The sequence below is a fragment of the Hyla sarda genome, chromosome 3 (assembly GCF_029499605.1).
Source record: "Hyla sarda isolate aHylSar1 chromosome 3, aHylSar1.hap1, whole genome shotgun sequence".
NCBI classification, from domain to species: domain Eukaryota; kingdom Metazoa; phylum Chordata; class Amphibia; order Anura; family Hylidae; genus Hyla; species Hyla sarda.
The window spans coordinates 262956418-262972182 of NC_079191.1; the positions used below are offsets into that span (position 1 = coordinate 262956418).

At 46.9% G+C, this 15765-nt stretch overlaps 1 protein-coding gene across 7 annotated transcripts in view; it reads left to right on the top strand.

The window, feature by feature from the left end:
• The window catches only part of AKAP7 (A-kinase anchoring protein 7), a 162249-nt gene that overhangs the window by 22405 nt on the left and 124079 nt on the right, over nt 1-15765 (top strand). For all 7 annotated transcript variants that reach the window (XM_056566554.1, XM_056566555.1, XM_056566553.1 and 4 more), the window contains exons 3-4: nt 11315-11448; nt 15375-15511. In XM_056566554.1, the coding sequence (XP_056422529.1) occupies nt 11315-11448; nt 15375-15511 (271 nt within the window). The remainder of the gene's footprint in view (nt 1-11314; nt 11449-15374; nt 15512-15765) is intronic.

Consider the following 15765-nt stretch of genomic DNA (forward strand, 5'->3'; position numbering starts at 1 on the left):
AAATGCACATGTCCCCCGACTTGAATTCCAGCCAAATTCTCTCTCCAACAGCCCAATGGCGCTCCTTCTCTTCTGAGCACTGTAGTTCGCCTGCAGAGCACATGGGGAGCACATGGGGTATTTTGTGGTGCATTTTCTACTATTACCAAATGGTAAATTTGAGAAAAAAAATGCATTTTTGTGAAAACATTTTTTTTCTCATTTACACATCTGACTTTAACGGAAAGTCGTCAAACACCTGTGGGGTGTTAAGGCTCACTGTACCCCTTGTTAAGTGCCTTGAGGGGTGTAGTTTCCAAAATAGTATGCCATGTGTTTGTTTGTTTGTTATTTGCTGTTCTGGCACCATGGGGGCTTCCTAAATGTGACATGCCCCCCAAAAACCCTTTCAGCAAACTTTGCTTTCCAAAAGCCAAATGTAATTACTTCTTTTCTGAGCATTGTAGTTCGCCCACAGTGCACTTGTCGTCCACACATGGGGTATTTCCATTCTCAGAAGAGATGTGTTACACATTTTGGGGGGCATTTTATCCTATTACACATTGGAAAACCAGCATTTTAGTGAAAAAAAAATGTATTACTCATCCAAGTTTAACCTGTTCAGGACGCTGGGCGTATGCATCCCGTGGGAATTCCGGTCCCCGCCGCTAGCCCCCCCCCCCATGTCGGCAATTCAGACATGCGATTTCCTGCTATTCCGGGCTGATCGGGTCTCTGGTGACCCGATCACCTGGAAAATAGGGATGATTGGAGCTGTCAGAGACAGCCCCGATCATCCTGAGGGCTAGGAGTGAGGTCGCAGTGCTGCAATCTCCTCCTATCCCCTGCCATTGGTCAGAACTGATTCTGACCAATGACAAAGCAGGACAGTGGGTTGCCATGGCAACCCCCCATTCTGCCCACCCCTGGATGTCGAGGGGAAGATGGAGAGAAGATGCCTGGGGACCCTAGATCTTCGCTGGAGACTGCTGGATCCTGGCTCAGGTAGGGAAGCGATGGTGGGGGGGGGAATTGAAAGTGAAAGTAAAGTGATCTTTACTAGGGATCGACCGATATCGTTTTTTTTAGGGCCGATACCGATAATCGGTGGAGGTTAGTGCTGATAGCCGATAACTTATACCAATATTCCGGTATAAGTTATCGGCTATTTACCCCCCGCGACACCGCTGCAGATCATTGATTTAAAGCGGGCGCTTTAAATCAATGAACTGCAGTGACTTTTGCGGTGCCATAGACCGCCGCCGCCACCCGCTACTCTCCCCCTGCCTGTCCGGGGGTCCTGAGTCCTATCACCGCAGCCCCACCGCACCGCCCCGGCCCCATTGCCTGCCCCATCCCCGGTTTTATAATTACCTGTTCCCAGGGTCCACTCTACATCTGGCTCCGGGGGCGTCCTCTTGAGCTGTCACTGTGCGCACTGACGGTGACGTCGCGTCACCTCACTCGTCATTGCGCACAGCGTAACGCAGGACGCAGCAGGAGCCAGAAGTAGCATGGACCCCGGGCCCCGGGAACAGGTAATTATAAAACCGGGAATGGGGGTTGCAATGGGGCCGGTGCGGTGGGGGGTGCGACGTGGTGGAGGGGGTTGCTGGGGGGGGCGGGGCATTATCGGCAAGGTAATTGGCGATAGCGATAATGCCCAAAATCGTGATTATCGGCCGATAATATCGGCCAAACCGATAATCGGACGATCCCTAATCTTTACTGTGGCAACCACTAGGAAGGCCAAACTGCAACTCCCAGCATGCCCAGATAGCCAAAGGCTGTCTGGGCATGCTGGGAGTTGTAGTTTTGCAACATCTGGAGGGTCACAGTTTGGAGACCACTGTTACAGTGGTGCCCAAACGGTAGCCCTCCAGATGTTGCCAAACTACAACTCAGCATGCCTGGACTGCCCAGGCATGCTGAGAGTTGTAGTTCTGTAACATCTGTCCCTTCAGATTTAGCAATTTTCATGAAATTTTTAAAATTGCTGCTCTACTTTTGAAGCCCTCTAATTTTTTCTAAAAGCAAAAATATGTCCATTTTATGATGCCAACATAAAGTGGACATATTGTATTTGTGAAAAAAAATAAAAATTTATTGGGAATATCCATTTTCCTTACAAGTAGAGAGCTTCAAATTTAGAAAAATGCTACATTTTGGGATTTTTCACCAAAAAAGGATGCAAGTAACGCCGAAAATTTACCACAAATTAAAGTAGAATATGTCCCGAAAAAACACTCAGAATCAGAATATTCGGTAAAAGCGTTTTCGCATTATTAATTCGTAAAGCGACGGTGGTCAGAATTGTGAAAAAGTGCACATATGGGGTATTTCCTTTCTGGAGAGAAATTTTTTGGGGGATTTCTCTCCTTTTACCCCTTGTAAAAATTCAAAAACCGGGTCTACAAGAACATGTGAGTGTAAAAAATTAAAGATTTTCTCCATCAGTTTGCTGCTATTCCTGTGAAACACCTAAAGGGTTAACACACTTACTGAATGTCATTTTGAATACTTTGGGGGGTGCAGTTTTTATAATGGGGTCATTTGTGGGGTATTTCTAATATGAAGGCCCTTCAAATCCACTTCAAAACTGAACTGGTCCCTGAAAAATTCCCATTTTGAAAATTTTGTGAAAAATTGGAAAATTGCTGCTGAACTTTTGAAGCTCTCTGATATCTTCCAAAAGTAAAAACATGTCAACTTTATGATGCAAACATAAAGTAGACATATTGTATTTGTGAATCAATATATAATTTATTTGGAATGTCAATTTTCCTTACAAGCAGAGAGCTTCAAAGTTAGAAAAATGCTAAATTTTCAAATGTTTCATGAAATTTTGGAATTTTTCACCAAGAAATGATGCAAGTATTGGGAACATTTACCACTATGTTAAAATAGAATATGTCGCGAAAAAACGATCTCAGAATCAAATTCATAATTAAAAGCATTCCTGAGTTATTAATGCTTAAAGTGGCAGTGGTCAGATGTGCAAAAAACACTCTGGTCCTTAAATGGGCACTGTCATGAAATAAAAAAAATTGATATGTTGTAGTACTTAAGTACTACAACATATCTCTAATATAGATTCAAGTAGAATACAGACATAGCGCACATCTACAATCTTGTATAATGATCTGATTGCTTCTCAGCATAATATCAAAAACTAACAGGTTGTTAGTATACATTTTTGATCAAAAAGTACAAGCCCACTCGCCACGTCAAGGCCACCTATTCAGAGTGGGTCCCTAACGTCCCTAGCATAAAATGGTGCAGCACAGAGCGGCGACCACCACCGCCGCGACACCAGTGCCCACGGGGGGGAGCGACCCACTGGCAGAGCGGCCCCAATGCCTCTCAAACCAGTCTATAGGCCGCACCCGCCCGCAGACACAGCACCACGGCAGCAACAGACGCCGCCCCGCACCACACCAGTGTGAACAAGGTGTAATGGTTCACTTACCTTGCTCTCCCAGTCAGACTGGGAGGCTGCTAGGAGTGAAATGGCCCTGTTGTGGTTAATTACCACCTATATAGGTTTAGGCTGTGGGGGGTGGGGAAGAGTGCAGCACATGTTTAAAAAACAAAAAAAGGGGGAAGAAAGAAATCACAATGTGGATTCAAGTAGAATACAGACATAGCGCACATCTACAATCTTGTATAATGATCTGATTGCTTCTCAGCATAATATCAAAAACTAACAGGTTGTTAGTATACATTTTTGATCAAAAAGTACAAGCCCACTCGCCACGTCAAGGCCACCTATTCAGAGTGGGTCCCTAACGTCCCTAGCATAAAATGGTGCAGCACAGAGCGGCGACCACCACCGCCGCGACACCAGTGCCCACGGGGGGGAGCGACCCACTGGCAGAGCGGCCCCAATGCCTCTCAAACCAGTCTATAGGCCGCACCCGCCCGCAGACACAGCACCACGGCAGCAACAGACGCCGCCCCGCACCACACCAGTGTGAACAAGGTGTAATGGTTCACTTACCTTGCTCTCCCAGTCAGACTGGGAGGCTGCTAGGAGTGAAATGGCCCTGTTGTGGTTAATTACCACCTATATAGGTTTAGGCTGTGGGGGGTGGGGAAGAGTGCAGCACATGTTTAAAAAACAAAAAAAGGGGGAAGAAAGAAATCACAATGTGGATTCAAGTAGAATACAGACATAGCGCACATCTACAATCTTGTATAATGATCTGATTGCTTCTCAGCATAATATCAAAAACTAACAGGTTGTTAGTATACATTTTTGATCAAAAAGTACAAGCCCACTCGCCACGTCAAGGCCACCTATTCAGAGTGGGTCCCTAACGTCCCTAGCATAAAATGGTGCAGCACAGAGCGGCGACCACCACCGCCGCGACACCAGTGCCCACGGGGGGGAGCGACCCACTGGCAGAGCGGCCCCAATGCCTCTCAAACCAGTCTATAGGCCGCACCCGCCCGCAGACACAGCACCACGGCAGCAACAGACGCCGCCCCGCACCACACCAGTGTGAACAAGGTGTAATGGTTCACTTACCTTGCTCTCCCAGTCAGACTGGGAGGCTGCTAGGAGTGAAATGGCCCTGTTGTGGTTAATTACCACCTATATAGGTTTAGGCTGTGGGGGGTGGGGAAGAGTGCAGCACATGTTTAAAAAACAAAAAAAGGGGGAAGAAAGAAATCACAATGTGGATTCAAGTAGAATACAGACATAGCGCACATCTACAATCTTGTATAATGATCTGATTGCTTCTCAGCATAATATCAAAAACTAACAGGTTGTTAGTATACATTTTTGATCAAAAAGTACAAGCCCACTCGCCACGTCAAGGCCACCTATTCAGAGTGGGTCCCTAACGTCCCTAGCATAAAATGGTGCAGCACAGAGCGGCGACCACCACCGCCGCGACACCAGTGCCCACGGGGGGAGCGACCCACTGGCAGAGCGGCCCCAATGCCTCTCAAACCAGTCTATAGGCCGCACCCGCCCGCAGACACAGCACCACGGCAGCAACAGACGCCGCCCCGCACCACACCAGTGTGAACAAGGTGTAATGGTTCACTTACCTTGCTCTCCCAGTCAGACTGGGAGGCTGCTAGGAGTGAAATGGCCCTGTTGTGGTTAATTACCACCTATATAGGTTTAGGCTGTGGGGGGTGGGGAAGAGTGCAGCACATGTTTAAAAAACAAAAAAAGGGGGAAGAAAGAAATCACAATGTGGATTCAAGTAGAATACAGACATAGCGCACATCTACAATCTTGTATAATGATCTGATTGCTTCTCAGCATAATATCAAAAACTAACAGGTTGTTAGTATACATTTTTGATCAAAAAGTACAAGCCCACTCGCCACGTCAAGGCCACCTATTCAGAGTGGGTCCCTAACGTCCCTAGCATAAAATGGTGCAGCACAGAGCGGCGACCACCACCGCCGCGACACCAGTGCCCACGGGGGGGAGCGACCCACTGGCAGAGCGGCCCCAATGCCTCTCAAACCAGTCTATAGGCCGCACCCGCCCGCAGACACAGCACCACGGCAGCAACAGACGCCACCCCGCACCGCTGGTGCTGCGCCATTTTATGCTAGGGACGTTAGGGACCCACTCTGAATAGGTGGCCTTGACGTGGCGAGTGGGCTTGTACTTTTTGATCAAAAATGTATACTAACAACCTGTTAGTTTTTGATATTATGCTGAGAAGCAATCAGATCATTATACAAGATTGTAGATGTGCGCTATGTCTGTATTCTACTCGAATTCATATTGTGATTTCTTTCTTCCCCCTTTTTTTTTGTTTTTTTGAACATGTGCTGCACTCTTCCCCACCCCCACAGCCTAAACCTATATAGGTGGTAATTAACCACAACAGGGCCATTTCACTCCTAGCAGCCTCCCAGTCTGACTGGGAGAGCAAGGTAAGTGAGCCATTACACCTTGTTCACACTGGTGTGGTGCGGGGCGGCGTCTGTTGCTGCCGTGGTGCTGTGTCTGCGGGCGGGTGCGGCCTATAGACTGGTTTGAGAGGCATTGGGGCCGCTCTACCAGTGGGTCGCTCCCCCCCCCCGTGGGCACCTGTGTCGCGGCGGTGGTGGTCGCCGCCTGGTGCTGCGCCATTTTATGCTAGGGACGTTAGGGACCCACTCTGAATAGGTGGCCTTGACGTGGCGAGTGGGCTTGTACTTTTTGATCAAAAATGTATACTAACAACCTGTTAGTTTTTGATATTATGCTGAGAAGCAATCAGATCATTATACAAGATTGTAGATGTGCGCTATGTCTGTATTCTACTCGAATTCATATTGTGATTTCTTTCTTCCCCCTTTTTTTTTGTTTTTTTGAACATGTGCTGCACTCTTCCCCACCCCCACAGCCTAAACCTATATAGGTGGTAATTAACCACAACAGGGCCATTTCACTCCTAGCAGCCTCCCAGTCTGACTGGGAGAGCAAGGTAAGTGAGCCATTACACCTTGTTCACACTGGTGTGGTGCGGGGCGGCGTCTGTTGCTGCCGTGGTGCTGTGTCTGCGGGCGGGTGCGGCCTATAGACTGGTTTGAGAGGCATTGGGGCCGCTCTACCAGTGGGTCGCTCCCCCCCCCCGTGGGCACCTGTGTCGCGGCGGTGGTGGTCGCCGCCTGGTGCTGCGCCATTTTATGCTAGGGACGTTAGGGACCCACTCTGAATAGGTGGCCTTGACGTGGCGAGTGGGCTTGTACTTTTTGATCAAAAATGTATACTAACAACCTGTTAGTTTTTGATATTATGCTGAGAAGCAATCAGATCATTATACAAGATTGTAGATGTGCGCTATGTCTGTATTCTACTCGAATTCATATTGTGATTTCTTTCTTCCCCCTTTTTTTTTGTTTTTTTGAACATGTGCTGCACTCTTCCCCACCCCCACAGCCTAAACCTATATAGGTGGTAATTAACCACAACAGGGCCATTTCACTCCTAGCAGCCTCCCAGTCTGACTGGGAGAGCAAGGTAAGTGAGCCATTACACCTTGTTCACACTGGTGTGGTGCGGGGCGGCGTCTGTTGCTGCCGTGGTGCTGTGTCTGCGGGCGGGTGCGGCCTATAGACTGGTTTGAGAGGCATTGGGGCCGCTCTACCAGTGGGTCGCTCCCCCCCCCCGTGGGCACCTGTGTCGCGGCGGTGGTGGTCGCCGCCTGGTGCTGCGCCATTTTATGCTAGGGACGTTAGGGACCCACTCTGAATAGGTGGCCTTGACGTGGCGAGTGGGCTTGTACTTTTTGATCAAAAATGTATACTAACAACCTGTTAGTTTTTGATATTATGCTGAGAAGCAATCAGATCATTATACAAGATTGTAGATGTGCGCTATGTCTGTATTCTACTCGAATTCATATTGTGATTTCTTTCTTCCCCCTTTTTTTTTGTTTTTTTGAACATGTGCTGCACTCTTCCCCACCCCCACAGCCTAAACCTATATAGGTGGTAATTAACCACAACAGGGCCATTTCACTCCTAGCAGCCTCCCAGTCTGACTGGGAGAGCAAGGTAAGTGAGCCATTACACCTTGTTCACACTGGTGTGGTGCGGGGCGGCGTCTGTTGCTGCCGTGGTGCTGTGTCTGCGGGCGGGTGCGGCCTATAGACTGGTTTGAGAGGCATTGGGGCCGCTCTACCAGTGGGTCGCTCCCCCCCCCGTGGGCACCTGTGTCGCGGCGGTGGTGGTCGCCGCCTGGTGCTGCGCCATTTTATGCTAGGGACGTTAGGGACCCACTCTGAATAGGTGGCCTTGACGTGGCGAGTGGGCTTGTACTTTTTGATCAAAAATGTATACTAACAACCTGTTAGTTTTTGATATTATGCTGAGAAGCAATCAGATCATTATACAAGATTGTAGATGTGCGCTATGTCTGTATTCTACTCGAATTCATATTGTGATTTCTTTCTTCCCCCTTTTTTTTTGTTTTTTTGAACATGTGCTGCACTCTTCCCCACCCCCACAGCCTAAACCTATATAGGTGGTAATTAACCACAACAGGGCCATTTCACTCCTAGCAGCCTCCCAGTCTGACTGGGAGAGCAAGGTAAGTGAGCCATTACACCTTGTTCACACTGGTGTGGTGCGGGGCGGCGTCTGTTGCTGCCGTGGTGCTGTGTCTGCGGGCGGGTGCGGCCTATAGACTGGTTTGAGAGGCATTGGGGCCGCTCTACCAGTGGGTCGCTCCCCCCCCCGTGGGCACCTGTGTCGCGGCGGTGGTGGTCGCCGCCTGGTGCTGCGCCATTTTATGCTAGGGACGTTAGGGACCCACTCTGAATAGGTGGCCTTGACGTGGCGAGTGGGCTTGTACTTTTTGATCAAAAATGTATACTAACAACCTGTTAGTTTTTGATATTATGCTGAGAAGCAATCAGATCATTATACAAGATTGTAGATGTGCGCTATGTCTGTATTCTACTCGAATTCATATTGTGATTTCTTTCTTCCCCCTTTTTTTTTTTTTGTTTTTTTGAACATGTGCTGCACTCTTCCCCACCCCCACAGCCTAAACCTATATAGGTGGTAATTAACCACAACAGGGCCATTTCACTCCTAGCAGCCTCCCAGTCTGACTGGGAGAGCAAGGTAAGTGAGCCATTACACCTTGTTCACACTGGTGTGGTGCGGGGCGGCGTCTGTTGCTGCCGTGGTGCTGTGTCTGCGGGCGGGTGCGGCCTATAGACTGGTTTGAGAGGCATTGGGGCCGCTCTACCAGTGGGTCGCTCCCCCCCCCGTGGGCACCTGTGTCGCGGCGGTGGTGGTCGCCGCCTGGTGCTGCGCCATTTTATGCTAGGGACGTTAGGGACCCACTCTGAATAGGTGGCCTTGACGTGGCGAGTGGGCTTGTACTTTTTGATCAAAAATGTATACTAACAACCTGTTAGTTTTTGATATTATGCTGAGAAGCAATCAGATCATTATACAAGATTGTAGATGTGCGCTATGTCTGTATTCTACTCGAATTCATATCTCTAATATACTTTCATTAAAAAAAGTGATTTTAAAACAGTTTAAAATCACTTTTAAATTCGGCCACTAGGGGTCGCCCTCCTAGTGGCTGAATGCATTGGGCAGTGACGTCACTAATTCATTTTGACTCGTTGAAGCCTGGCAACGAGTTGGAATTCATTCACTGCGGTGCTCGCTCCTGCCTGTCAATCAGACAGGCGGGAGCGAGCGCTTTGAAGGAAGAGGACGCGCGCAGGCTCCCTGGCAGGGCTCGGCGACAGGTAAGATTATCTATGTTGTGTCTGTTACTGAATGTTTTTGCGGGGGGAGGGGGGGTAGTGGGTTGTGCGGCGCAGCGGGGCCAGGGGGGTTGCGGGCTGCGCGGCGGGAGCGGGATGGGCCATCACGGTGTGCCTCCAGTTGTTTCCCCACTACAACTCCCAGCATGCCCTGACAGCCAATAGATGTCAGGGCAAGCTGGGAGTTGTAGTGGGGAAACAGCTGGAGGGACACTGAGTAGGTGAACTAAGGGTGGGGGGGTGGGGAGGGAGTTGAGCAGCGCGACGGGGCCGGGGGGGGGGTTGCGGGCTGCGCGGCGGGGAGCGGGATGTGCGGCCATCGCGGTGTGCCTCCAGTTGTTTCCCCACTACAACTCCCAGCATGCCCTGACAGCCAGTAGATGTCAGGGCATGCTGGGAGTAGTAGTGTTGAAACAGCTGGAGGCACCCTGTTAGGAGAACTAAGGGCAGAAGTTGGCCCCCAGCAGGCATCAGTGACGTCGTGCGTGCAGGGGAAGTCTGCCTGGTAGTGAGCACACTACCAGGCAGACTAAATGCCATTTTTAAAATAGTAAAAAAAAATTAAGGCAGGGAGGGTGTTAGGCATAGAAGGGCAATAGGCAGGGAAAGAAAAAAAAAAAACATGATGGTGGGAGCTACCCTTTAAGGGGTTAAAGTAACAGTGCATAGAAAATACTCATATGTTAACCAGTGTATAAACATTGCATTAAATTGTAAATTAGGAGAGTGGGCCCATGACAAGCATTGAAGCAGCATCTGCCCACAGGATGGGCAGGAGTACAGAAGAATACCTTATTCTGTACTGGGTCACCACATTTGTACTGCAAATTTCATTGTAAACTAAATGACTGAATACGGCTTCAAATCTTGCATATCAAATCTGCGCAGAAAACTGTACGTGTGAAGACACCATTAAAGGGGAATTCCAGGAATTTATTTTTATTTGACTATGCTACAGGGGTTTAGTGTAGTTCATAATATAGTGTCTGTACCTAAGTGTGATGGTTTTCTCACAATTCTTATGTGATTTTCACTCCAATATTTATTTTTACCAGCATACAGAATGACTGTTGTCTCAGATTTTTCCCAGCTTGCAATGTGGTCGAGACCTGACTCGCTAGTCAGCTGATGACAGGGAGCTTGTCTGATTCAATGGGTGGAGCGATTGCATGGTGGGAGAGAGATCAATCTGCAACTAATGCAACAGCTGTAGGCACCCTGATTGAAAACCACAGGGCTTTTGAATGGATGCAGCTCATTTATGTTTCAACAGGTGTGGTGGCTGATGGAGGGAGAAAAATGGAATTATGGGATTTGTAGGCAACAAAGAAAACTCAAAAAGGAAATACCAGTTCACAAACAGCTAGCCACAGTATTATGGTAATCTCACAACATAGCCATTTAGCCCCAAGACAAGTGCAGATCCTTCCTAAGCATCTCCATTACTGTCTGGCAGGTGGATAACCCCTTTAAAGGGGTTGTGCGCTGCCCTGCCTTTAGGAGCTCCGCTCGCAGCGTCCGGAAGTTCATTACTCCGAACGCTGTGTGCGGGCTTCTGTGTTCGCGGCCGCCCCCTCGTGACGTCACGCCCGCCCCCTCGTGACGTCACTCCCGCCCCCTCGTGAGGTCACGCCCGGCCCCTCGTGAAGTCGCGCCCCCTTCCCATAGACTTTTGTTGAGGCGGCGGGCGTGACGTCACAAGGGGCCGGGCGTGAACACGGAAGCCCGCACACAGCGTTCGGAGTAATGAACTTTCGGACGCTGGGAGCGGAGCTCCGAAAGACAGGGCAGCGCACAACCCCTTTAAGGAGTTAATGATCCACCATGTTACAAGCAGGCGAAGGATGATCTGCTCTAAATATCTACACATGGAGTGAAATAGGTGATGCAGTGGTGTATTGAGGTTATCTGAAGTTACGCCTAACTAATTATGTTTCTGGTGAAATTACATTTTTGTAGATTGTAGCTAATTGCTTTTTGTGGTTATTTCCCCTGATGTCATCTAAGCATCTGTCAGGATACTTTACTAAACTCTTTAAAAATTAATATGACATATAATGCATTAACATAATTTCTTGTAGCTACTGAAATAGTGGAGAAAAAAGGAAAAAAGAAAAGGAAACAACATAAATTGGAAAGTGATGAAGATGGTGACAAAAGCAAAAAGCAAAAGCGACCCAATTATTTTGTCTCCCTGCCCATTACTAATACAAAGGTAATTTTGTTTATTTTAACGGCATTTGCTTATTTGTCCTTTTGGTTAGGTTACATTCACATGGGCAAATTAAGAGTTTCAAAAACAGTGTGGTGCAAGGAAAAGGGTAAAAATGGCGGATGGTGGAGGCGCTGCTCGTGTGGCGTCAAGAATCGAGAATGCAGACCGGCAACTGGATATCAATATATTTTATTTTGGTAGAAATGGACAACGCGTTTCGGCATACTTCTGATGCCTTCCTCAGGTCCAATAAAATTGCATAATTCGTTGATGGTGCTGTAGGAACGTGCTGGTGTGGATCCTGTCTGTTGGCGGTGCCGGCGTGCACGCCGGCACCGCCAACAGACAGGATCTACACCAGCACGCAGACAAGATCCACACCAGCACGGTCCTACAGCACCATCAACAAAGTATGCAATTTTATTGGACCTGAGGAAGGCATCATAAGTATGCCGAAACGCGTTGTCCATTTCTACTAAAATAAAATATATTGATATCCCGTTGCCGGTCTGCATTCTCGATTCTTGATGCCACACGAGCAGCGTCTCCACCATCCGCCATTTTTACCCTTTTTCTTGCATTACTAAAACTGGTTACCCTCTTGGTGCAACCAGTGGCGGTCGTGAGTGCGGCAGCTCATTTGCCTCTATCCACTTCTTAATAGCGGAATTTGCTGTTGGCCCGTGGCCATCCCACAGACACTACCACAAAGTTAGTATATCACTTGGGTGTGGTGGAGGGCACACACCTTTTTGATATACATTACAAGGGAGCGCCCCCTGTTTTTTCTTTTTGTCTCTCTATCCCACTGAAAAACAGTGTGGTCTCACTGCCCAAAACCCTGCTCTCATTGATTTCAGTGGGAGTGGGGAAACATGCTGGAAAGGAGTGACATGTCACTGTTTATAGCTAGGTTCAGCACTGAAGCTCACGTTGAAGTCTGTGTGAGCTTCAGAGCTTGCCCATTCACACTGCCAGAGGCTCAATGAGAAGTACTGCTCTTTTTATGGCCATTTCTTTTTGCTGTATATGAATCCCCCCTTAGGCTCTGTTCACATCGTGTGTGGGCCTTCCTTTAGATGTGTAAGTCGGAAGTATTCCCCAATGTATACCTCAAATGGAAGGTTTTAACTTATGCCATAGAGTGAAATATGGAGCCTATTGTCCACAATATTAAAGTGCTTCTGTCTTTTACTATATATGAAAGAGCAGCAGACAACTTCTGTTAAAGTGCATCTGTCATCCAAACTCACCCCGGTAATGTAGCCCCATAAGCACATACTCCTTACTGTGCTATATCCTAACATACCTTTACTACATCTTATGATGTACGAAAAGAAGCAAAAAAATGACTCCATTACCAGTGTCCTGGAGGCGGGCCTGTGGGTTTAGAGCTGATCCGACACATCTCTCTCCCAGATGTCAATAGCTTTTGATGGGCACACAGGGCTACCAGGCCTGTAGCAGCCCTGTGTGTGCAGTCTGCATGTTCACAGTACTGTGGTTTCTGGCACACACGCAGTGAAGCTTTGACCCGAGACATGTGGGTTTGGAGTCTGTTTCTGGTGCCTTAAAGTCAGTCACTAGAGCAAGCTCTCAACCTCTAGTGACTGTGACAAGTTGGCCAACCGACAGGGGTCAGAGTTTTACTGTGTGTGCGCAATAAACCACAGTACTGGTGCACACACAGACTACACACTAAGTGTTGCTGCTGGCCGTATAGCCATGTGTCAAAGGCCCCTGACGTCTGTGAGATAGGCTTGTCGGATTGGCACATCTCCGGCCCCACTAGCCCTGCCTCTAGGACACTGGTAACAGACTTACAATGTCCTTTATTTTTGCTACTTTTTTGCCTCCACAATATAAAATAAAGGTATGTCAGCACAACAGTAAGGAGAATATGCTTATGGGGCTACATTATGGGGGTCAGTTTAGGTGACAGATGCACTTTAAAGAGAGCAGTCTGTTGCTCTTTCCCATACACTTAAAAATTGGCATTCCTTTTGTCAACGTCAGTTTACTGGGGGGCCTAGTGATATGTTCTGTGATGGCATATTACTAGAACATGCTACTTTCAAACTGAGTTCTGTGGTGTTCTTATCACTGTACGGTAAGGTCCAGACACAGTTTATCTAATTTAACCACTGGATACCACCACCATGGATAAGAAACAGAACCGTCCATATGACATGTTTGTGTTTAAAGTGTTTGTGTTTTTGTGTTGCATTTCATACATTTGAGTGTGTGAAATCTATTGAATTAACCAGTGGATGTCCAACCAATGTGATCCTCACTGATCTCTAGAATGAAGCACTACCCCTTCTTGCAGGGCAGCTCCTGACAATCTCCGTTCAGAGAACAGCAGCATAGTACTGTCCAGATAGTGTGCCATTGAGCAGACAGAATGTTGTTTTTTAGATTTGCTGGGCCCTTTGATATCATATTTCCAGCAGTCAATAGTCAGTTCATGGCAAACCCTTGCCAATATACCATAGCAAGGCCCTTACACACTATTTGCTGCAGGCTCTGGATGCAATGCAGTTCTGGTCAAAATTTTGGGCATAATCCGGATTTGCCTCGGAAGTACTGCTAAGGAACTTCCATAGTGTACATAGTGCAGCAAAATCCCATCAAGTATCTCAGAACAGAATTTTTAGGGGCGTTAACTCTGAAGGGAAATTCTGTTAAAGGGGTACATTCTCTCCTGCAGCACCCTCTGTTATCAGCCTCTTGGAGCGAAGATCGCTCCATGTCTGATGACTCACAATACAGGGGCTGGAGTATCGTGATGTCACGGCTCCGCCTCCTCGTGATGTCACACCCGCCCCCTCGATGCAAGTCTATGGGAGAGGGCGTGGCGGCTAGAGCAAAGATCACTCTTTGAGGCTGAGGACAGGGAGTGCTGCATGAGAGATTGCGGGGGTACCCAGCTGCGGGACCCTCGTGATCAAACATCTTATCCCCTATTCTTTGCATAGTGGATGAGATGTCTAGGGCCAGAGTACCCCTTTAGGACAGCACCAGTACCATTCTTTCTTCTGCTTTGGATTTCAGACTGATCACTAAAATTAGAATGTGTAAACAGTATTTAATATAGGTAAAAAATGTGCAGCTCACAATTAACTAGCCGAGGTAAGAGGGCTATACACCTACACCTGGTGTTTTAAATAGGAGAGACAAAACTAAGAAGGTAGCCAACCCCTCTAGGCTAGCATCAGTTGCCTGATACAATGATGTAATGGTAATAATGATGACTGGATCGTGCTTCAATTATAATATGAAAAGTGCAAATTTATTACACAATATAAAATACATAAAAAAATATTTGTAAACAAATATTTTAAAAAAATATAAAAAATACAAAATAACACAATATAAGGATTTACTGTTTACAAAATATTTTTTTATGTATTTTATATTGTGTAATAAATTTGCACTTTTCATATTATAATTGAAGCACGATCCAGTCATCATTATTACCATTACATCATTGTATCAGGCAATTGATGCTAGCCTAGAGGGGTTGGCTACCTTCTTAGTATTTAATATAGACCTGAAATACAGTTTCACTATAGGAAAGCAGTTTTATTTTAGGACAACTGAGTCTTTCTTAACCATAACCTGTCAGTACAGGCTCTCTCATTATAACCAGCGATGATTTACTCTGAAATGCTGCTGCGTTTTAGATAGATCATAGTTTTTATCTGGGGATGAGACTGGGATTGGTTAAAATCATGTAGGATAATAATACATCTGGCCAACAATTGCATTTATACATAAAACATGTTTATGGTTAAATGTACTTTAAATTACCTGTCAATAACATTCATTCTCAATAAGTGATATGTCAGTAAGTTACATTTACAAATGTTTTAATGTCATTATTTTACGTAATTTTTTTTCTTTTTTATCCTCCTTCTGACCAGGTTCTTGATGACATCCAAACTCTTCAGAATTCTGTGTTACAAAAAGATGATCGACTCTCTAGGGCCATGATTCCACAGGGTTCATTCCATCTCACACTCTTTGTGATGCATCTAGCCAGTGAAGAAGAAGTTACTCTGTAAGGGGGATTCGTAGAATTTTAGAATGGACATGTGGCAAGTCCTTGGGTGATGCCTTTGTAGTTGATTTAGGCTAGGTTCACATTGCCGTTTGCATCTGACCCATTAATTGTCCGATCATCTTTTCTTTTTTCTCCTTTAACCACTTAAGGACGCAGCCCATTTTGACCTTAACCCCTTAAGGACCAGGCCATTTTACACCTTAGGACCAGAGCGTTTTTTGAACATCTGACCACTGTCACTTTAAACATTA